Source organism: Amblyomma maculatum, chromosome 5 (genome assembly GCF_055883805.1).
Source record: "Amblyomma maculatum isolate TAMU_Amacu chromosome 5, ASM5588380v1, whole genome shotgun sequence".
NCBI classification, from domain to species: domain Eukaryota; kingdom Metazoa; phylum Arthropoda; class Arachnida; order Ixodida; family Ixodidae; genus Amblyomma; species Amblyomma maculatum.
The window spans coordinates 160,452,315-160,471,881 of NC_139348.1; the positions used below are offsets into that span (position 1 = coordinate 160,452,315).

At 47.1% G+C, this 19,567-nt stretch overlaps 1 protein-coding gene across 1 annotated transcript in view; it reads left to right on the forward strand.

Annotated features, from left to right (window-relative positions):
- The window catches only part of Axn (protein axin), a 55,698-nt gene extending 36,696 nt beyond the window's left edge, over positions 1–19,002 (forward strand). The window contains exons 10-13 of the mRNA XM_084604857.1: positions 1,234–1,371; positions 7,765–7,944; positions 8,387–8,641; positions 14,550–19,002. Coding sequence (XP_084460983.1) covers positions 1,234–1,371; positions 7,765–7,944; positions 8,387–8,641; positions 14,550–14,676 — 700 coding nt within the window. The 3' untranslated portion in view covers positions 14,677–19,002. The remainder of the gene's footprint in view (positions 1–1,233; positions 1,372–7,764; positions 7,945–8,386; positions 8,642–14,549) is intronic.
- The last annotated feature ends 565 nt before the right edge of the window (positions 19,003–19,567 follow it).

Consider the following 19,567-nt stretch of genomic DNA (forward strand, 5'->3'; position numbering starts at 1 on the left):
CTCGATGCAACTAAGTCAGTAAAATCTGCTTTACTTCATTAATTGAACTTGTCACCTGGCAGAACCCTCCATGACATTTCACAGGCCATTCAGAGTTTGGAAAACCTGCAATTGTAGTCGATCTGGGCACCATACTTTTGGTTTTACCAACATCGCCGTCCAAATCAACTCAAAAGTCCCTTTATCATGTCGCCAATTCAACATCGCGTTCGACCAGTGCTGCAGCCCCGTGGGGGCCAGGGAAAAAGTCCGCGGTAGCGGGCCATGCCGGCTTTTCCGCCCCGCTTTCTCAAGTCAGCGACAGCAAAAATGGCGGCCTTCATCACACCTGATGAACTGAAAACCATTTCAGGATGATCGTTGCTTTGCGCCGCAAGCGCGAGCATGCGTGCCTTTGTTTGCGTGTGTGCGCAGGGTCCAAGTGAAAAGCAAGGTTGTCAAGCCGACGGGTGTGCCTACCATTCCAGTTTTTTTCTCTTCTTTATCAAGCTTTTAGGTAAATGCAATATTCGCAACACAGGTCCCTTTGAGTACAGGCACCGCATCGCATTCGACGCCTGTTTCGGGCAGGCTTGCGACAGATTGCAACATTTTGCCAGAGCTTTTCAGGTCTTGCTTGCCACCTTGTGGCTTCCCCCACACCACGTTCGCAAACCTCATCAGTGCTGACCCAGATTGCAGGCGGTGTGCTCTGCCACCATGCGCTCTCGAGGTGGGACACGTCTCTTAGAGCTGTTTTTTTTTTTTTTTTATTTCTTGATAGGTATTTATAAAACATTCCCAGCTTATGCATTGAAATGTGCCCATTTAAAATATGATTTTCCTTTTTTTGTGAAACAATTAGTTCTCCAAATATTACGTAATCACCGTGTGAAACATGCAGACCAGAGCTCCTCAATACTACCAATTACGAAACTTCCCATAGGGCCCATGTATCAAAAAACGGCGGTTTTGATTGGTCAAAATTCGGGTGTTTACAAATAGTGGCGGCACCTGCGGCCATTAACTGTACAGGACACACGGGAGTTGAGGGCTTAAGGAAACCAAAAAGCTCTTGTACAAAGCTAGTGGTATTTGGTTCTAGAACCTCTTCCTCTGGCTAAAGGGAACCGAGGCCTGAGTGTTGCATCTTCGTTAGGTGCTCATGTCACTGCAATTTCGTCGTGGTCACCCTGGTTTTGTGTATTCTGGTGGCTTCATTGTCTGATTTGTGGTTGTCATTTTGCCGTGCAGGGTAAACACCTGGATCCTGAACCACAAGGTCCCTGGCTACCCCCTGGGTCCCCCCGATCCAGAGAGGGACTCCTCACGAAGCCACAAGAAGTCCACCACATCCGGCACGTCGTCACGATCTAAGCAGAACTCGGTCGGGTGGGTAGAGCCAAGAATAATCGGGCAAGAACTTCACTCTGCTGCTTGCACCTACTGTGGAACTTTAAGTACATCATATATACTTGTCACAGCACCCCCAATTTGGCAGCCAATAATTGGGAGGGGAAAAGGACAAAAAAAAAGTCTGTTCTGTCCGTGTCTAATTATGGGTACATGGTGCATTCCACTGGGGCCCAATGGATGATAACTGCTTGCAAGGCTTGGTATGTCCATGGGTGTACCGTCTCGGGTACTGAACACTGCCTTGAGGTGCGAATGCGTGATGCTCACATCATCGCTGGTTGCATGGGGGAAGCGCTGCTTTAAGGGGGGACATGGCTCTTAAAGCTATTTTTCGTAATTTTCGACTAAACTTGATAAAACGAGGCAGTCTGATTCAGTTTCTTGCGCTGATTTCAAATATGTAACAATTTCCACAATTGGCCAATTAGTTGGCCAAATTTGGACAAAGTTGGACAATTGGCCAAATTGTAGGCCGATCGTTTCTTCTTTTTGCCAAACTTGTGACTCGTGGCAAACTTCGGCGATGCTTCCAACATCGTGCCGCACTCTTCACAACCCTACGACTGAACAAGGAAAGACGTGTTGCCTGCGGAGGAGCAGACGACGGGAACTTTGCGCGGCCAATCAGAGCGCGCTTTTCAATCATGTGTGCTAGCTCGACGACGAATAGAACCGCGCGTTTGGACTTTTTTTATGCTCGGATTTCAACGTCACCAGTTAGCCGGCGGAGGCACTTGTGGCGGGAAATGGGAAAAGAAAAGCCGCTCTTTCCAACGAGACCAAGATGGCTGCGATCACGTGTGTAGAAAACGACCTATGCGCCTCGAAAAAAAACTTTCGTTTTTGCGCGGATTTCAGCTGACAGTGATGCTATAAATTGATTCTATGGCCCAAATACTGCACCGCGAGATATAAAACCTGGTGAATTAAAGGAATAATAACTACAGATTCTGACAAGTTCAGTTTCAGAACGATTTTTTTCGCGATTTTTTCGTCTCAAAGAGCCGTGTCCCCCCCTTAAACAATTGGCCAAGCCATCACAGTTGCCAGATGGTAACAGCCTAGGGTCGCTTGACATTTGCCAGTGAAGTAATACAATGGACCAGCCGATTCCTGTGTCCATTTTGCGACACACATCCAGTGCACAATGCATCGTGCATAATGCATCAATGCAATGAAGGAATGCACTGAGGATGTATCAGTTCGTTATAAGAAATGTGTTGCTGCATTAACAGCCAACTCTTATGCGATTAAATATGGTAGCTACCCAAACAACGTAGCTATCCGTTTTTCAATATCTACAACTTTTGCATTTACACTTTTTCTCTCACGCCAAAGAAATAGCTAGTTAGTTTTTACTAATTAATCAACTTTAGTCAACGAAAAAAATACTGGAGGTTAGCATAGGTGTGACTCTAAACATCTGAATTTTTTTCACTGTGCTAGGGCGAACCGTATTTTTTAAAATCTTGATCCAAGCTAGATGGGACACTGAATATAGAGTAAGCGGCAAAAATTTCTAAGCTTTGCGCGCGTGCCTTTCCTCTTCCACCGAATTGAGCACCGCCTTCTTGGTCTTGTATTGTTTGTGAATTCTTGTGCTCTCTTTTGCCGCTCTTGGCGACGGCGACGCAGTCGAGGCGTGTCTTGCTTCCGTTTGGGAGCCTCGCAGCAGCCTTCAAGTTTCCCGCGCTCAAATCCAAGGCTGTGATTAGGCAAAGCATGCGCTCTGCTAAAACGCAGGTGATGAGGCAACCTCTGTTGGCTACTGCGCCCGCTGACACGATGGTCTCCGCCGGCTGCCCCCACGCATTGTCTGCTCCGGCTCATTGCTGTCGTTGGCTGTCTTTGCACTTTGTGCCTTTTGTTCGCTTTCCGCCATTTTTTGTGATCTCCGTATTTATGATCTCTTGTCGTGCCCTCTGAACCGTTTCGTGCAACGTGTCGGACGTTGCGTGGTCGCTCGCGATGCCTCAAGATGCAACACACGTTCAGTGCACGTGGCAAAGCGCACCGTGGCCAACTGCACCGACGCCTGCAGTGTCCTAGCACCTTTACAATGGAACTTAGAAAGCAAGGAAATTTAGAAAAAGGGCCTTGTCTTGGCCTCTGATATTTATCCAGAAATTACCACAATTAATTTCACAATGCCAACACATTCCGCAAATTCTAAAGGCCTGTACTTATGTGACCCATATGATATACTCCTGTAACTTGAGAACCAACATGCATAGCTTTATGAAACTTCGTAGTTATTCAATTGTCAATGCTGTAAGCCTACCCTAAAAATTTCATTGAGATATCCTGGAAAAGAATAAGGTAGCGTTCTCTCAATCTTCTAGGGCTGCTTTCTCAGAATCACTTTTTTGCCTAGTGGGGCTGCTTAGGACAACCGTATTTCGGGAACCGCTTATCAGATTTTCATGAGGTTTTTTTTTATTTTCATACCCGAATAAATTTCTGAGGGCAAGAAATTTTTTTTTTTTTTTTCAACACATTGTGTCTGGAATAATGACAATTAAAATTGGGTTGATGCAAATCTGATTAATAATATTAGTTCTGGGGCTGTACTAAAATTTTTCAGTGAGGAAACTTAAAAAAAAAAAAGAATTGTCTTGCCCTGTGGTAACTATCCAGGAATGACCATAATGAATTTCACAGTGCCAGCACACTTTGCAAATTCTTAATGCCTGTCCTAAGGGACTGATGTAAGCAATCTTGATATACTCTAACTTTAGAACCAGTGAGCCCGGCTCCATGAAACTTAGTAGTAGTTCTTCAAATGTTTGTACTATGAGCTTATCCTGAAAAATTTCATTCAAATATCTCAAGAAATAAAAATGTTGGTGCTCAGGTGTAGCTGGGAGAGGTGGGGATGGAAGGGGAATTTTCTTAGTTTTAGGAGTAGAGCAATGAATTTTGGCACACTTATTGGAAAGTGTACAGAATGAATAAATACAAAGTTTCACTGATGTAGCTGAAGTAGTTTTGACATCAGAAATGTTTATATGCGTCATTGTTATAACAAACTTGTAGAAAGCCTGGCATGACGTCAAAACAAGGTAGGAGCCTGCAGTTGCTTTTGAACTTCAGTTCATGCGTTGACATTCTCCGGATCTTTTTATCAGAGGGAACACAACATCCATGCTTGCATAATGTTGTGCTAAAAATCGCTAAAAATTTCAAAATAGCTAGAAAGTAAAAAAAGACCATATTTTAAAAATATGGGAATCTCACTGCATAAAGAATTTACCAAGAAATATATTGCGCCAAACCTCATGAAAATTCATCAAGCCATTGTCATGCTACGCTTTCTGCAAGCAGAACAGTCTGGTCAAAAAGCGCTTTTGAGATAACTGACACTGAAGTTGCACAGCCACTTTATGTCCATCAAAACGCCTCGGGGTTGAAATACTGTATCACAGACACTGCACGCTTCCTTCTGGGCTGTTTCTGAGTGCGCAGAATGAGGTAAATAATACAAATTCAGTTACGCAAACATTTGCCATAGACCTGGCAGCACATCACCCACCATGGCGAAAAGGAACTTCCCCTTATCAGAACTGCATCGCGGCTAGTTGATGGAGCCGGGGCCTCGGATTCACTGCTGTGAATCTATTATGGGCGTAGTTGCCGCAGAATGGTGCTATTCCAGTTACGCAAATGTTCGCTGTCTCACTCGAGACTTCGCACTCCATCAGCATCGCTCGTCGTCGCGAAAACGGATGTTTCCCCATGTCGGTGCTGCCCCAAGACATCGATGTTAGTTGGCAAAGCCAGGTCTTTGTGTTCACTTCCTAACGTGCAGGTCGGTCTTCACGGCACATCTCTACGATCTTCACCGCGTGCACCAGCATATCCGTGTGGCTGCACGATTGCATCAGTTGGCAGCTTGTCGGCACACGTGGAGACTTCTGCTAGCTGGAGCTTTGGTACAAAGTGCTATGCTTGTAGCTTTCTCCGCCACTTCCGTTTCTTTGTCTTTTGGACGGACTGCGCGCTGCGCTGATACTTTTCAAAAAGTGTTGATGCTGATATTCGGTTGGTTGGTTGGTTGGTTTCTGGGATTTGACGTCCCAAAGCAACTCAGGCTATGAGAGACGCTGTGGTGGAGGACTCCGGAATTTTCGACCACCTGGAGTTTTTTAACGTGCACTGACATCGCACAGCACACGAGCGCCTTGCTTTTTGCCTCCATCGAAAAGCGGCCGCCGAGGCCGGGATTCGATCCCGCGTCCTTGGGAACTGTAGTCGAGCGCCGTAACCACTGCACCACCCCGGCGGGGTGCCGGTTCGTCCAAACAATTTGCTGCCGATCACTTGTTTTTCGGGAAAGTAGGTTTGCGTTTGCACTTTCCGCATGCATACTTAGTCCTATATACTTCCTCACCACCCGCTGCTGTATCGCTGGCATACAGACGAAGCCTCACGCAACAGTGGGGTTGACGAAAAACTCAGAACAGCAGCCGCTGATTCACAAACTACCACGCAGTTGACGAAAGCATGTGCAAATGAGGACATCAGACGACACGAGAATTGGCACCCAGCAGTGGCTCTGCAGAGGTCTTCGCATTTTTAGCGTTTTTTGCTACCAGCGGTCAGGAAAACAATTTTTTGGCTCACTTTGAGGCTGTTATCCGCGTAATTTTTTCGCAATCTGATTGAATGGGCATTGTAGATTTCGAATCTGATCTTTTCTAAATTTTGATTTTTCGCAAAATGTTTGCGATTTGATCCCCGTGTTCCCCCCTTAAACAAAAAGCAGGGTGAAAGTGTAGCCACAGAAATTTAATGGAGAAATTGCAGTCCTGTGTAACGGTTGGACACTGCTAGAAGCACCAAAAAAAGCTATTGGATCCCTAACATAAGTGCACAGCTGAACCGTGCAGTAACAAAATTGCGATTAGCAGCAGAAGTTATCATTTTCGCAAGAATATCGGTATTGCGAAAATGGAATTGTGCAGACTAGGGGTGTGCGAATAGTGGTTTTTTGATTCGAAGCGAATAGTGATTTTCTTCGAATAATTTCGAAGCGAATAGTTCGAATAGTACTTCTGGCACTAAAAAGAGGCTGAGGCGTCTCCTGGGTGCGGAAAACTGGCGCTCTTCCCGGCCTATGCCGTCACTCTGACAAGGCGTGTCGCACGATGCATTTTTTTTTTTTGCATTTCACTAGCAGCTCGCGGCTGCTGTTTGCCGGAGCGTTGCTTCCCTTATTAAGCCGAAGCATTGTAACATCGTTCCGGTTACATTCCCAGACTACTACCCCCTCGAGCAAGAATGGAAATGGCTGTACGAAACTCTAGCGCCGCAAGCAAAATGTTTTTCACACCGATCGCGCGTTCTGACAAAATTATCCCCGATAGTACCTCCGAGCAGCACTTAGCATCGCGCTTCCAAGATTGCTCTGAGCCTTCAGCGCACCGGTGTGCCTGAGTTGCGGCGACGAAGTGCGGCACACCACTGAAGACTGCTCAATGCCCTGATCACGACGGCGTTCCATTCCCATCAACACGCAAGCAGTCAAAATCGCAAGAAAAGACACCTGTCACAGATGGATGCGATCATTTCGTTCTACTAAAGTTTGGCAGTCACGTTTTAAGTCCGCAGCCTCCCCTATGCCGAGCGTTCACGGCAGTATAACGCTCCACGGGTGCACAATAAGCTTGGCGTTATCACACGCTAAAGGCGCCCTTCCCATTGACGTAAGTATACACTTCGGCGACATCGAGTCTCCGGGCTGCCGCTGAATTTTTCGCCACTCCGAGAACGGTCGCCCATGTTCGGTACGCATGATTCGTCACCTGACTGAATGAAGCGATAGCGTGGTAGGGCTGCGTGTTTATCTTTGCACTGTCCTGTCGGATAATCTTTTCCGCAACTCTTGAAAAAGAAAAAAAGGAGGGGGGCCGACAAATTTTCGGGCGAACGACCTGTATACGCTTTCGCGTAAAAAGCCATCTATGCGGCATTACTCGAAACCGAAACCACACAAAGCAAGCGGGCGAGCGTCCCAGAAACACAATTCGCGCGAGACGAATACTTCGAAATTTCGAATACCGAGAATTCGGTTCGAAGCGAATATCGAATGCTGTGCTATTCGATCGAATATTCGAAATTATCGAATATTCGCACACCCCTAGTGCAGACAAATCTTTCTGAACTAGACAATGGGGAATCGAAAACGTTTATTTGGAATTGTCATTGTCGTCTGCCTTTTGTAAGAATTCTTTGTAGTAGCTTCAAGCAATTCCCCTCTTGCAATTGAGCAGGCTTTTCAAGTCACTAGAGGGAGGTGTAATTATTCTTCCCCTTCTCAGCTGCCGTCTCGTACTTTGAAAGGACTTTTGCCCCGAATGTGTCTCGCAGACCGGCTCGGAGTCGTTCGTGTGGCATTCCCTCTGGCTGTGGTTCTGTGCCTGGCTCAGTGTGGGGCCCCCAGGAACCGGGCGCCACCCAGCAGCCCCCGGACACTATGACCCAGCTGGTGGAGGCCCGGCGCAGGCTGGAGGTGAACTACAGTGCCACCCAGCAGATGGCCAGGGCAAAGTGAGTTTCCCTACTGGCTCGCTTCTATAGCCTGGTCCCAACGGCAGCACTTAATCTCTATGGCATTCTTAGTGTGACATTCTCCGCTATGCCAAACTGAGATTGGCGCAGCATAGGACGTCGTGCTAAGAATGCCATAAGGAGATAGGTATGGCCGTTACACAATTCACTGCAGGTGAAAGTACATTGTCTCTTGTGTGTCGTGTAATGTTTGTGCACATTGAGCCCTGGGTCCCCAACTAACGGTGGTGACTGGTTTTTCTTTTATGCTTACACACTCCCTATAGCCTGCCCACACCCGATAGTAAAATGCATTTTAAGCTTATTTGAAAGAGCACAATAGCATTTGCTGTGCTTATAATGCAATCATTTGATGGCCACTTTCTGGGCCCCCTTTCAGGAACCTTCTTCATCAGTTCTGTGAAAACTCTTCCCTGTACAGGAAGTGGCCCAAGGCGACATCGCGTGGCCCTCCCCCTGGCCAGGTGGCTGGTGGTGGGCCACCCCAGCCAGGACCAGGTGGTTCAGCCCCTCCTCTTCCCCAGCAACAGCAGGCCCCGCCCTCGCCCTCCACCGAGATGACTGTGATTGGTTACTGCTACTCGGGTGAGACGGTCCCCTATCGGACTAAGCTCGCCGGACGCGACATCACACTGCGCCAGTTCAAGTCACTCATCAGCAAGAAGGGAAACTACAGGTACGCTCACTCTTCATTGGGAGGGGGCAAGGGGGACATGTCATAAATGATGCAATGCTGAATGAGTGAATGAGGCACCATTTTTACTATTTGGTACCACGTAGTCAGCCGGAGAAGAGTAAAAAAATTGAGGCGTGGAGTGCGCAGCAGACGCCGTGCTGCAACTGCACTCATGCGCGTGAGGCCAGATGCTGTTGTGCTGAGCCAGAAGCTGATTGGCAGTGTAGCAGGACTGAAAAGTGGCGGGTGATGAAAGGCCCTGGAGCAGCGAATGCAGCACCTGTAACAATGCTAGAGGACGGACCTTCAACTTTAGAAACTGTCTGCTTATGTGTGATTCATGTTAGAAGGGCCACTTTGGAGTGACGGCATAGGGAGCATCACCGTGAAGCGGCCACCTGCACGTGGCACTTGTTTAGGCCGTTGCCTTGTTTAGCCAATTAAAGAATTAAAGGCTCCATTCTCCAGAAAGTCTGTCATTGACGTAAGCATTGGCATTGTGAACGAAAAATCATGAGCATGGCTCTGACAGGTGGCATGGCCAGGTACTCATTGGTCGGCAGGTTGTGCGACAAACTCAGCTTTGCCCATTGAGATGGGAGGGTAAAATGTGGATTGAACCCCTTAGCCACTGACGACGGGTGACAATTTCTTGTCTGATTTGGTGAACAAGGAACCCGTACGCGCATCCGCAGTGCCTACAAGGTCTCCAGTTTTGCATAATGACTGAGAATTGCTTTGAGGAATGCCTTACCAGACAAACTTTAGTTGAACTATTCATAACCTCTAGGCCACGCATCACGTCCATATTGTCTTATACTGTGCTGGATGACCTTTTATATAGATTAGTAGCTTGTGGCTGTATGTACCCTGCCGGGGTGGTGCAGTAGTTAGGGGACTTGATTACTGTGCCCAAGGATGTTGGATTGAATCCCAGCCACTTTTCAATGGAGCCGAAAACTAGGCACCTGGACCTCTCCACTCTCATAGCCCGAGTCGCTTTGCGATGTTAAACCCCATAAACCAGCGTTATGACTAAGTTAATGGAAGTGTAGAGGCACCAAATAAGGGATTAGCGATTACCATAAAAGCCTGCATATAATATGAGGTACAGTTGAATCCCGGTGCATCGAACACCGCTTCAACGAAATTTTTGCCACAATGAAGTATTTTGCATTCCCCATGAAACCACCATAGGACTTTATGTATTAAAATTTCCTCAAAAACAAAGTACTTTGCGAGCACATGTTCGCTTCTACGAAATTTTTTTGAATTTTTTCGGGTGAGTGGCTCCTCCGTCTTATCTTTCTTCAGAGGGTGGGGGCTGGAGAGCGATTTTCTCGTTCTCGCCGTTCATTTTTTTGCATTGCAGACCGCTGGGGAAGCGGGGGCGCACCCATACCGCACATCCTCCTTGCGCGCTTTGCTCAATCGCTTGTTGTTTTTTTTTTCTTTTCTTCAGATGCCCACGTGATTTTTGAAGTGACTTCATGCCCCGCTCATTGGCCAACTTCGTTCTCCGTGTAAAAGAAACAAATCGGCCCTTGCCTTTGCTGGGCTTCTTCGATTGATGCAGCTTGCGGTCACCGTGCTCGTGGTTTCCTGCCAAGCAGGAAAGCACGTCATAATCACGTGCGAGCGGTGTTGGCTAGCAAGCTTTCGCAGCCTCCAAGCGAAGTGGAGCTGCTCAAAAGCACGTGTAAAATGCGCCAACGTGTAAATATGACGTCATCTGCTAGCGTCTTCTGCGGTATCGTCAGCTAGGAACCGAGCCCGTTTCAGGCAGGCTGAGGACTGGTGGGCGGAGCTTCGTGCCCTGTCAGAGAGAAAAAAAAAGAAAAATGCTAGACAGAAAGCACTGCAGGAAGAAGCCGACTCCGCATCACCATTTGTCTTCTTTGTGTGTCCTTGTCGTTTGTGAGTGCATCATTCAGGGTGGTCTCTTCTCGTCTCTGCTAGTCGCTGCTAACTTCTTAGCAAAACGGAAGTTTTTTTCGCTAGACATATCGCTGAAGCAGAAAGCAGCAAGAAGGCAAATATTGCCGCAGATTTTGGCATCGCGCCGAATTTGTTGTTAGCGATACTGAAGAGTAAAGAAATTATCGGTAAGGCACTTGCGTCGGGCACTTCAGCTCAACACAAGAAGGCAACGCAGCCAACATGCGAGGAGCTTGATAAGGCTGTCTGCGCCTGGTTCGTCGAAACACGAGCAAAGAAATCCCACTTAGTGGAAGCATTGTTCAGCAGAAGGCCCTCACTTATGCTTGTTTGCTAGGCCTGGATGACTTTAAGGCCAGTACCGGTTGGCTCAGTTGCTTCAAAGCGAGGCACAACATCATGGGAAAAGATTTGTGCGGTGAATCAAGTTCCGTGGACAGTGGCGGCTCATCGGAATGGTTGGTAGACAAATTGCTGATATGAGCGGTTACGTGTCATCCGATATTTACAACGCAGACGAGACGGGCCTCTTTTATGAGATGCTGCCAGCGAGGACGCTAGACTTTAAAGGGCAGCGTTGCCAGGGTGGCAAGCACAGCAAGAAAAGGGTGACTGTGCTGCTGTGCACGAACATGGATGGATCGGACAAGCATCCCCCATTAGTTATTGGCAAAAGTGCCAAACCGCGCTGCTTCAAGGGAAACAGAAGCCTTCCTGTCAAGTATGTCGCTAACGGGCGGTCGTGGATGACCAGTGTCATATTTGCAGACTGGCGCACCGCATTTGACTGCGACATGAGCAGGCAGAACCGAAAGGTTTGTTTGCTCTTGGACAATTGTTCTGCCCACCGCATTGACGACGACAAACTGTCAAGCGTCGAAGAAGCGATTTTTCCTACCGAACTACACTTCGATCATTCAGCCGCTGGATCAAGGCATCATCCAAAGTGTGAAGTGCACTTATCGGGAGAGGCTGATTCAGCGAATTCTCTTGAACCTCGAAACTGGCAGGGAGACAAAGGTGGACCTATTCATGGCTCTTCAGATGATGGCCGCTGCGTGGAACGTGACCCGGTCCACCTTGATCTACAACTGTTTCCAGCACGCTGGGTTTGTTGACCAGGAGGTGACCAGCACAGCTGCAGCCACGGAAGATGACGCTCCATCATCGTCGACTCCAGGGATCAGTACGGCGTGGAAATCCCTCCAGGATGCAGGAAACGTTCCTGGCGATATCAAGCTGGACGATTTCCTCAACGCTGATGCGGATGTGCTTGTCTGCGAAGAGCTAAGTGATGAGGACATCATTAAAAGTGTTGGCGAGCCGGAAAAGCCGCCGTCCGTTGCTGAAGACAACTCCGGCCAGGATTCATCCGCCTTGGCAACCTCGTCGCAGGTGATGGATGCCTTCGATGTTAATAGGAAGTTTTGGGCTCTCAAGATGACCACGTTGCGATGGCTCTCTTAACAGAGTGCGAGAGTCACGTGACGCCACTGCTGGCAGTGAAATGCAGGCAAAGATTTTTATTTTTTTTTCCTTGCTTTTTGCTTAAAATGCAAATTTTCGACAACAAAATTTTTTTTACGCCCCGTCAATTTCATTGTAGCGGGATTCAACTCTATATTTTTCCCAATTTTATCGTGTCATATTACTGCCTTGTATTGTATGCAGACCTGAACAAATTTCAGCTTAAATTCGCAGTTCCGGACTTGTTAATAATCAGCGCCATGAGCACCAGGCTTCCAGCGTGAGGAGAGGCTATTTAGCGGGAGTGTCAGCTGACTGTTCCGCCGGTTTCTGTTTCACCACGCTGATCTCACAAACCTTGCAACTAGGGTACCCGTGATGCACGCTCGACCGGAAGTGGGTCGATTGCACCTTGCACAATGTAGGGATGGAGAAAAGATCACTTGGCACATTGCACGGATCTCTCACGGGCTTTTCTAGCTGTGCTGGCCGCGCCCTACAGCCGAATCTCAGACGCTTCATTAGTATTCCCAAGGATCGCCTTGGTCATGCTTTCGAGAAATGCAGGACACCGAATGCGTCTATAGGTACATAGAGTTTCTACTGAAAGGTGTCTCCAGCAAGGGACTCTCGGCAGATGATGCGTGTACCAGATGGTGACGATCACCCTGAATCTGAAAACATTTCCTGGGCACACATGCCATTCATCCGTGCGGTGGTAAGTGAGCAGGCGCGAGCATGGCGCACGAAGGCCGGCAGCTTGTGTGCTGCTATCCTGCGTCCGAGCTGGAAGCAGCCTACTAGATTTAGAACAACTGGAGGACCATGTGGCTTCTGCGATTGCTGGGGTCAATGTGAGCTGCTCTTCTCAGAGTCCAGCAAATTCTCTGACCAAGCGGATCGGCACGAGAATGGGGTGACCACGTACCAGCGAAATGTAATGCAAATCAATGCTTACGCAATCGTTCATTGCGCGCATTATACATGGATTAAAACTTTCCTTTTGTTTTTGATATCCCGAAATTACATCTTGTATTTATGTGGGTTTGTATTATACAGTAGAACCTCGGTGATACGGATCGCTTGGGGTCACGAGAAAATTCGTATCATCAAAACGAAAGAAAATGAGCATGCAGAAGCAAAGGAAAGGCAGTCGTGCAGATCTGTTTACCACCGAGGTTTGTTACTGTTGGGCGGTCACAGCTCGTCACTCGCGGCGCACACAGTGCGACAGGCGATCGTGACTGCTCACTATGCGTACAGCACCACTAACGATCGCGAAGTCTACGATGTGTGGCCTGTGCACGCATGGCGCGTGCGCCGCTGCAAATGTTTTGCGGTGTGGAAAACGATCGCGATGCCGGCGATGTGCGATCCGTCCTCCTCCGGGTACTTCTCGCGGGGCATACAGCATGACAGGAGATGGCGACATGCGGGCCGCACGGTGCTGCAAACTGCTCATGGATTGCTATAGTGGAGCCAGTGACGTGCGGTCCGTGAGTGCACACCGCGTACGCCGCCGCCGCCAACTGCTGTGGTTTCAACGTCTGCGGTTTGTGGGCCATGCGCCAGTGAAAATTTTTCGCGCCGTGAGCCCGACAGACAATCGCAACGTCGGCGAGGTGCACACTACACGTTGCCGCAAACTGCTCGTGAAGCATACCTATAGCGCGGCTGGTGATCGCGGAGTCAACGATGTGCGGGCAGTGCGTATTGCTCAAGGTTGCGGTCGCAGTTCGCGCATAGTGGCGCGGTGTTCAGAATGTCCGAAATTTGCGCATTGCACACAACGCACTCTGGCCGGGGAATTTCATGAATTCGTATCAACCAGATTTGTATCACTGAGATTTTACTGTACGTGGATTCTTACGACAAGTGTGCAGCAAACTACATGTGCGCAAACGAGGATATGCAAGAGGAGCTGGCAGGTGGTGGAAATCATTAGTGTTGTTGGTTCATACCCTGAAAGGCAGAGCTGAAGTTCTAATTTTTCAAGGCTTGACTTGTGGAGGAAGTATGATTGCCAAATGGAAACAAAAAAAAAAACATGATTTGATATCAAAATTAGGACGTAATCGCTTGCCTTGTGCCGTCACTCTGCTAGTCTAGCTAGAAGCTAGTTTGCAACGGGTTCAAACAGGCAACATTTATTGTAAATGTTCAGACCCACGAAGAGAGACGGGTACAATAAAAGCTTTGTGGAGCCAAAAGGAAGTTCAAGTTATCGAGTGACTGTGAGAAAACAAAGAACCACTTGCATTGCGTTACAGTTATTTGATGAAAAATTTGGCAGCGGTTGCATGCTTTTTAGACAAAAACACACACAGATAAGAAGTTATGCACTTGCAAAAGAGGCACGCACAGTGTGTGAGCTTGAGTGTCAATTCGCTGATTGGAAAGTGTGTTTTGAACTTTGTTTTACAATACTGCATGCGTTTAATTTCACTGCACAAGTATAGGGAGCAAGCTGTAAGCCTTCCTACTCTTTCTCTTTCGATCCCAGGTACTTCTTCCGGCGTTCGTGCCAGGAGTTTGGGACAGACGTGGTTTCCGAAGAGATCTCTGATGATAACGAAGTCCTGCCCCTCTGGGAGGGCAAAATTTTCGCCATGGTCGAGCCCATTGACTGAACAATGCTGAAAGAGAAAAATGCCAATCACGTCATCTTTGTCACTGCTGTAGTTGCCGTCCTTTTTCCCCCTGCCTGCCATGACGAGGGTTCGTCGCTGCCAGCACAACACTGGAAGATCTCATGCAAGCTCTGTTTGTGCTGCCACTGCCGTCAAATTGTGAAGCGTGTCGACCGTCCGATTTGTCATTTGCTATGCGATGGTGCGTGTCACAAGTGCAGCGTCGTCGGTGCCTGAGGTTCTGCCCAATTGTCGTCCACTCAGCAAGTGCTCCTGTGAATACCCTCAGTTGCCCTGCATTATGTTTTGTTGCAGAGTAATTCATTCGAGTGGTGCAACGCTGGGACAACTCTGTGCGCACATGGAAGAGGCCCGTCGCTTGCGTCTGTGACATCCGTGCACAATGGCTACTTCCTCTAGAAGTCCCAGAGAACAAAAGGGAATTTCACGCTTTTTGTTTGCTTTGGGGAACTGGCTCTTCGGGACTACTTAGTAGCATCACCGAGGTGTCACTTCGGGTTTGCACGGAGTGGCTTGCTAGCAAGATGAAAAGCGATCAAATTCTGCCATGTGTTCTGTCTTCTAGCGTTTCTTATGTCGTAGCATGAGGTGGTTGGAAGAAGTTTTAGCGGAAGGCCTCTCCTTCTGCCACTGCCAGCCACTTGCTGTATAAGTTGTTGGAACACCGTGTGGGGTGGATGGCCAGATTTTGAGAGAAAATGGATGCACCGTTTACTGGATGCTTTCGCTGTGAGCAGCCAAGGTGTTAGTCCAATTGTTTTTCATTTGCTTGCCTAGCCAACGACAAACTTAGTTACTGTTAGAGCTACCACTGCTGTCCTACTGCTGCTTGCGGCAAGTGCGGTCTGTATTGCAATTTCAGTGGGCCATACGTAAACATACTTTTTTAGCGGGTAATCAATTCGCTTTTTTAGGCTTTCACATCAAAAAATATCTGCTTGATGGTGGATCAAGGAGAAGAGGCATGTACGCTGTTCAGTTTCAAGTCCAAGACTCTGAATCCACTCTGGCAGGCTTAATTTTCATCACTTGCTTCATCAAAAGTGTCTGTGTGACCATATTTTGCTAGCTGTGACCATCCTGGTTTAACACTGATGGTTTTAGTGGGAAGCCTGAAAGGTTACTGGTTGTAAAGCTTTGCTTTTAGTGGCCCCTAACTCAGCTTGCCGTGGCCCAAGTCGCTGCATTTTTTCAACGAAGGATTTTATAGAGTGTGAACAGGCAGCATATTATGGGTTCTTTTTTTTTAATTCATGCCTCTTTTTAAACGTGGTTACTGTTTCGGACTGCTGCGTTCTTATCTATTTATGTTGTCAACATGTTCCTCTCTTTGCTGCTGTCATGTCGATGAACTCTTGTCACTTAGTCGCCACATCGTCTGTGACTTGTTATGCCAAATGAAGATTGTGCTCCCAGAGGGCTGCTCGTCTGAACGTTTTTCTGCCTTTCCTTGCACTTATCACGGTTGTGTTCTGCCCCTGCGGCATTGTGTGTGTGTGCGTGTGTGCATGTACAAGTTTTAGTTGAAGTGTATTTGGCCACACGATAGTGGTTGTGTGTGTGTGTGTGCATTTTAATTCTTGCCCCTAACTGTGGTTGTTAAGGTGCAGATTGTTGGTTGTCTTGTTTCGGAAAGTGTTGCAAAAAGAAGGAACAATGAGAGGCGTTGCATTGTCGCGAGACTTGTTGGATTGTGCCACGGTGTGGTTAGCACTTTGCGGAGGCTTATGTGAAGGTGTGCGGAATTTTTTGCAGGGTAGTAACAGCAAGTTCTTAGCTGGGATGCACAGACATGATTGCAGGGTAGGTGATTAGAACTGAATAAGGGAGTTTGCCTGCTGTTTTTATATTTTCTTGCACCATGGTGGTGCTTGTTGCTGTTTAAAGCCATCATGCAAAGCAGGCACTATGCACGCAGTCGTCTCCTAATTTATGAGTCTGCTTGATTGCACAGGCTCACAAGTCACTGGGGCATCAGGTGACTCTGCATGGGTGCTCTTCAGTGGCCCTAATGTTGCTCTGCAGAGGTTCTGGTGGTGTTCTGGAGGTGTCCTGGGAATCCTCTGGTAGTAGTTCAAAGGCCTAACCATCACCTCACTTCGCAGACCTTGCAGGTACCAGGACAACCGGAGGTGCCTAGAGACAGTTTTGGTTGTGTGCCAAGCAGCATTTATACTCTCAACACAATGGCTCGAGCCTGGTGCCTTCTCTGGCAATGTGCTATGCAAAGATACCAGCCCTAGCTAGGGGCCATGTGGGACATACATGGGTACCAAAGCTGCACGCAAAAGTGGCTAGATTTAACGTTTGTTGGGATGATCCAAATCTCGTGGTGTGCAGGGATGGCTGGGCTGTTTTATTTTTAGAATATCAATGGAGCTACTATACTGGAATGCAGGTTGGTGCTTTTAAGCTGCTGAACAAATAATTTGGGTAGGCAGCTATTGATTTATAGTTCAACTGCATTTACGTTTAATTGTATTCCAGTGCATGAAATTGTGGGAGTGCATTTTGTACGTGCAAAAAGTATCAATGAGTCAAAGCTGTGCCAACTGTGGGAATGTTTTGGCAGCGCAACCTTATTTAAGGGCACTCTTCACAATGCCACACAGTCTGTCCATTCAGGTGACTGATGAACAAGAGCCTCCATGGTACACTTGTTATCTCTACTGCTGTTTTTGAGTGCCAAGGTTTACTTTAATTTTGCTTGTGATGCTTCCAAATGTTTAGTATGTTTTAATATTTTTGCACCAGGCCATATTTAGCTGCAGAGATAACGTACATGACTCTAGAATCTTGTTTGAAGACATGCGCTCTTGATGATTAATCTTGCGAGTGCACTTTTCTTTGACTTGCAGCATAAGAGCAATAATTTAAAGTTTGCATGTGTTGTGGGGATTGAACGGATGATATACTTGGAAAGAGTAATTGAAGTAACGTCTATAATCGAAATAAACTGTTCGGTATTTGTTATTTTTTATCTTATCTTGGTCCTTCCAACTAAACTTAAGTCTTGCAGCAGAATTATGTTAGGGAGAAACAAAGGGCAGTGCAGCCTTCGTCAAAAATACACAGTCTATGGTTGGGTACAAAAGTGTAGTAACTGACCTATGACAGAAAGTAGTCCATTGTTAGGCCTTTTCCGGCTTTGTCGAATATTAACAACTATGCACATAGCACTGGGCATAGTTAGTCCCTACTGTTCTTTTTTTTTTATCCTACTGTAGCCAGTATAATAGCCCTTATGCAACATCCATGGAAGTCCCGAGTCTAGGAAGGGTAATGATGAGGGTTCCTCTCCCTGTAGATAGGGCTGGAGCCCTGGTCATGCGTTACACATCGCACAGCTAGGTACAAAAACGTTACAGGCTGCATATTTTGGACAAAGGATGTACCTGTCTTACTCTGGCAGGATACCTGAGCAAAGCCACCAGGAAAAGGATAAACGGGGTGGAAAGAAAAGTGCCATATCCTAGACTGGCAGTGTTCACTCTTGGCAAGTCTAATACAGAGGCACAGTACAAATCCCTGGCATCTTGAAAGTATTGTTGCTAAGTGTAGTGTGGAACCAGTTAAAGAAGTCATCAGTTAGCATCGCATATTTTTTAACTTGGTGCAGCTAGCTTTGATGCATGCGTGGAATGTTTGTAGGTGAAGTGCCTTCTGCAAGCTTTGCTGCATAGGCAGCCTCTTTGTGAAGGACTAAGCAGTTCCTCTTTCAAGGCCTTCAAATTTTTACATGTACAAAGCTCGATTCACCTTGTGTGATTTGGCTGTGTCAGTTTTCCTACCAGTGCCTGTTGGCTCCTGCTATTTTTCTTTTTTCTGTACAGTTTTCTAGGACAGAACACATTTGCTGTTGTGTGCAGGGTTTGATTGTGTCGTTGGTTTAACATGGCATTACGTGTCTAGTAGGTACTTTTATGTGTTTGCATGTGTGTTTGCGTGCTTACAGAGCGTTTTTCTAGAAGTTTTTTAAGACGTTGCCATTGCTGAGGGAGCTTGAAACAGTGCAATTTTCTTTGTGGTTGGCACGTTGCTGCTTTGTTGGCTGTGTTGAAGTGGTGTTTGAGCCACACCAAATATCGACTGGTTTTGAACAAGTTTTTACATTTACGCAGCGCACTGTGTAAAAATTGAGGTTTGTACAAGCGCCGCTTTTTGTTCGGCATTTCCGCAAAGTGTCCATTTCCTGTGACTGTGAGCATGCAAGGGCAATGGCATGACCTCCATCCCATTTATTCTAGGAACCTGACTGGAGGTTGTCATGTAAATAAAAGTTTCAACATTACGGGTTTTCTATAAGTGTACAGTGTTCTTTCTTCTCATGTTTTAATCACATTCAGTCCAGAACAGCGTTGTATGGACGTGCCCTGAGCCTGCATTCTGGAAAATTCCATGAAAGGGACAAGTCCACCTGAGGTTCGGGTGAAGCCTCAAATGTGAAGGGGATGACTCCTGCTGTTATTCCAGTTGTGATGTCTGTTAAAACTTTCCCTGCTATTAAATATCTTTAGAGCTAACATGTTACAAAGCCTGCTTTTTAAATGCCTATGTCTTAACTTAAGTTTTTGGGAGCAGGAACAAATGGCTGTTTGATTTAATGGCAGTGGGAGCTTCTATGCAAATTATGGCAGTTCAAGGTGGCAGAAGCATTCGCGTTTTTTTGGGTGATACTGAAATGCAGGTCCAGGCATCCTTTTTATGTGCAGGAGTAGATTTCACGAGTGTGTTGGCCTCCACAGTAGCCTGCTTCATAATTGTAAACTAAACGAAAACCACATACACAGAGCAGCACTTTGCACTCTCTGTGGCTTTCGCTCCTTTTCTGCACTTTTTGAAGCGAAAGCTTCACTATACCATGTATCAA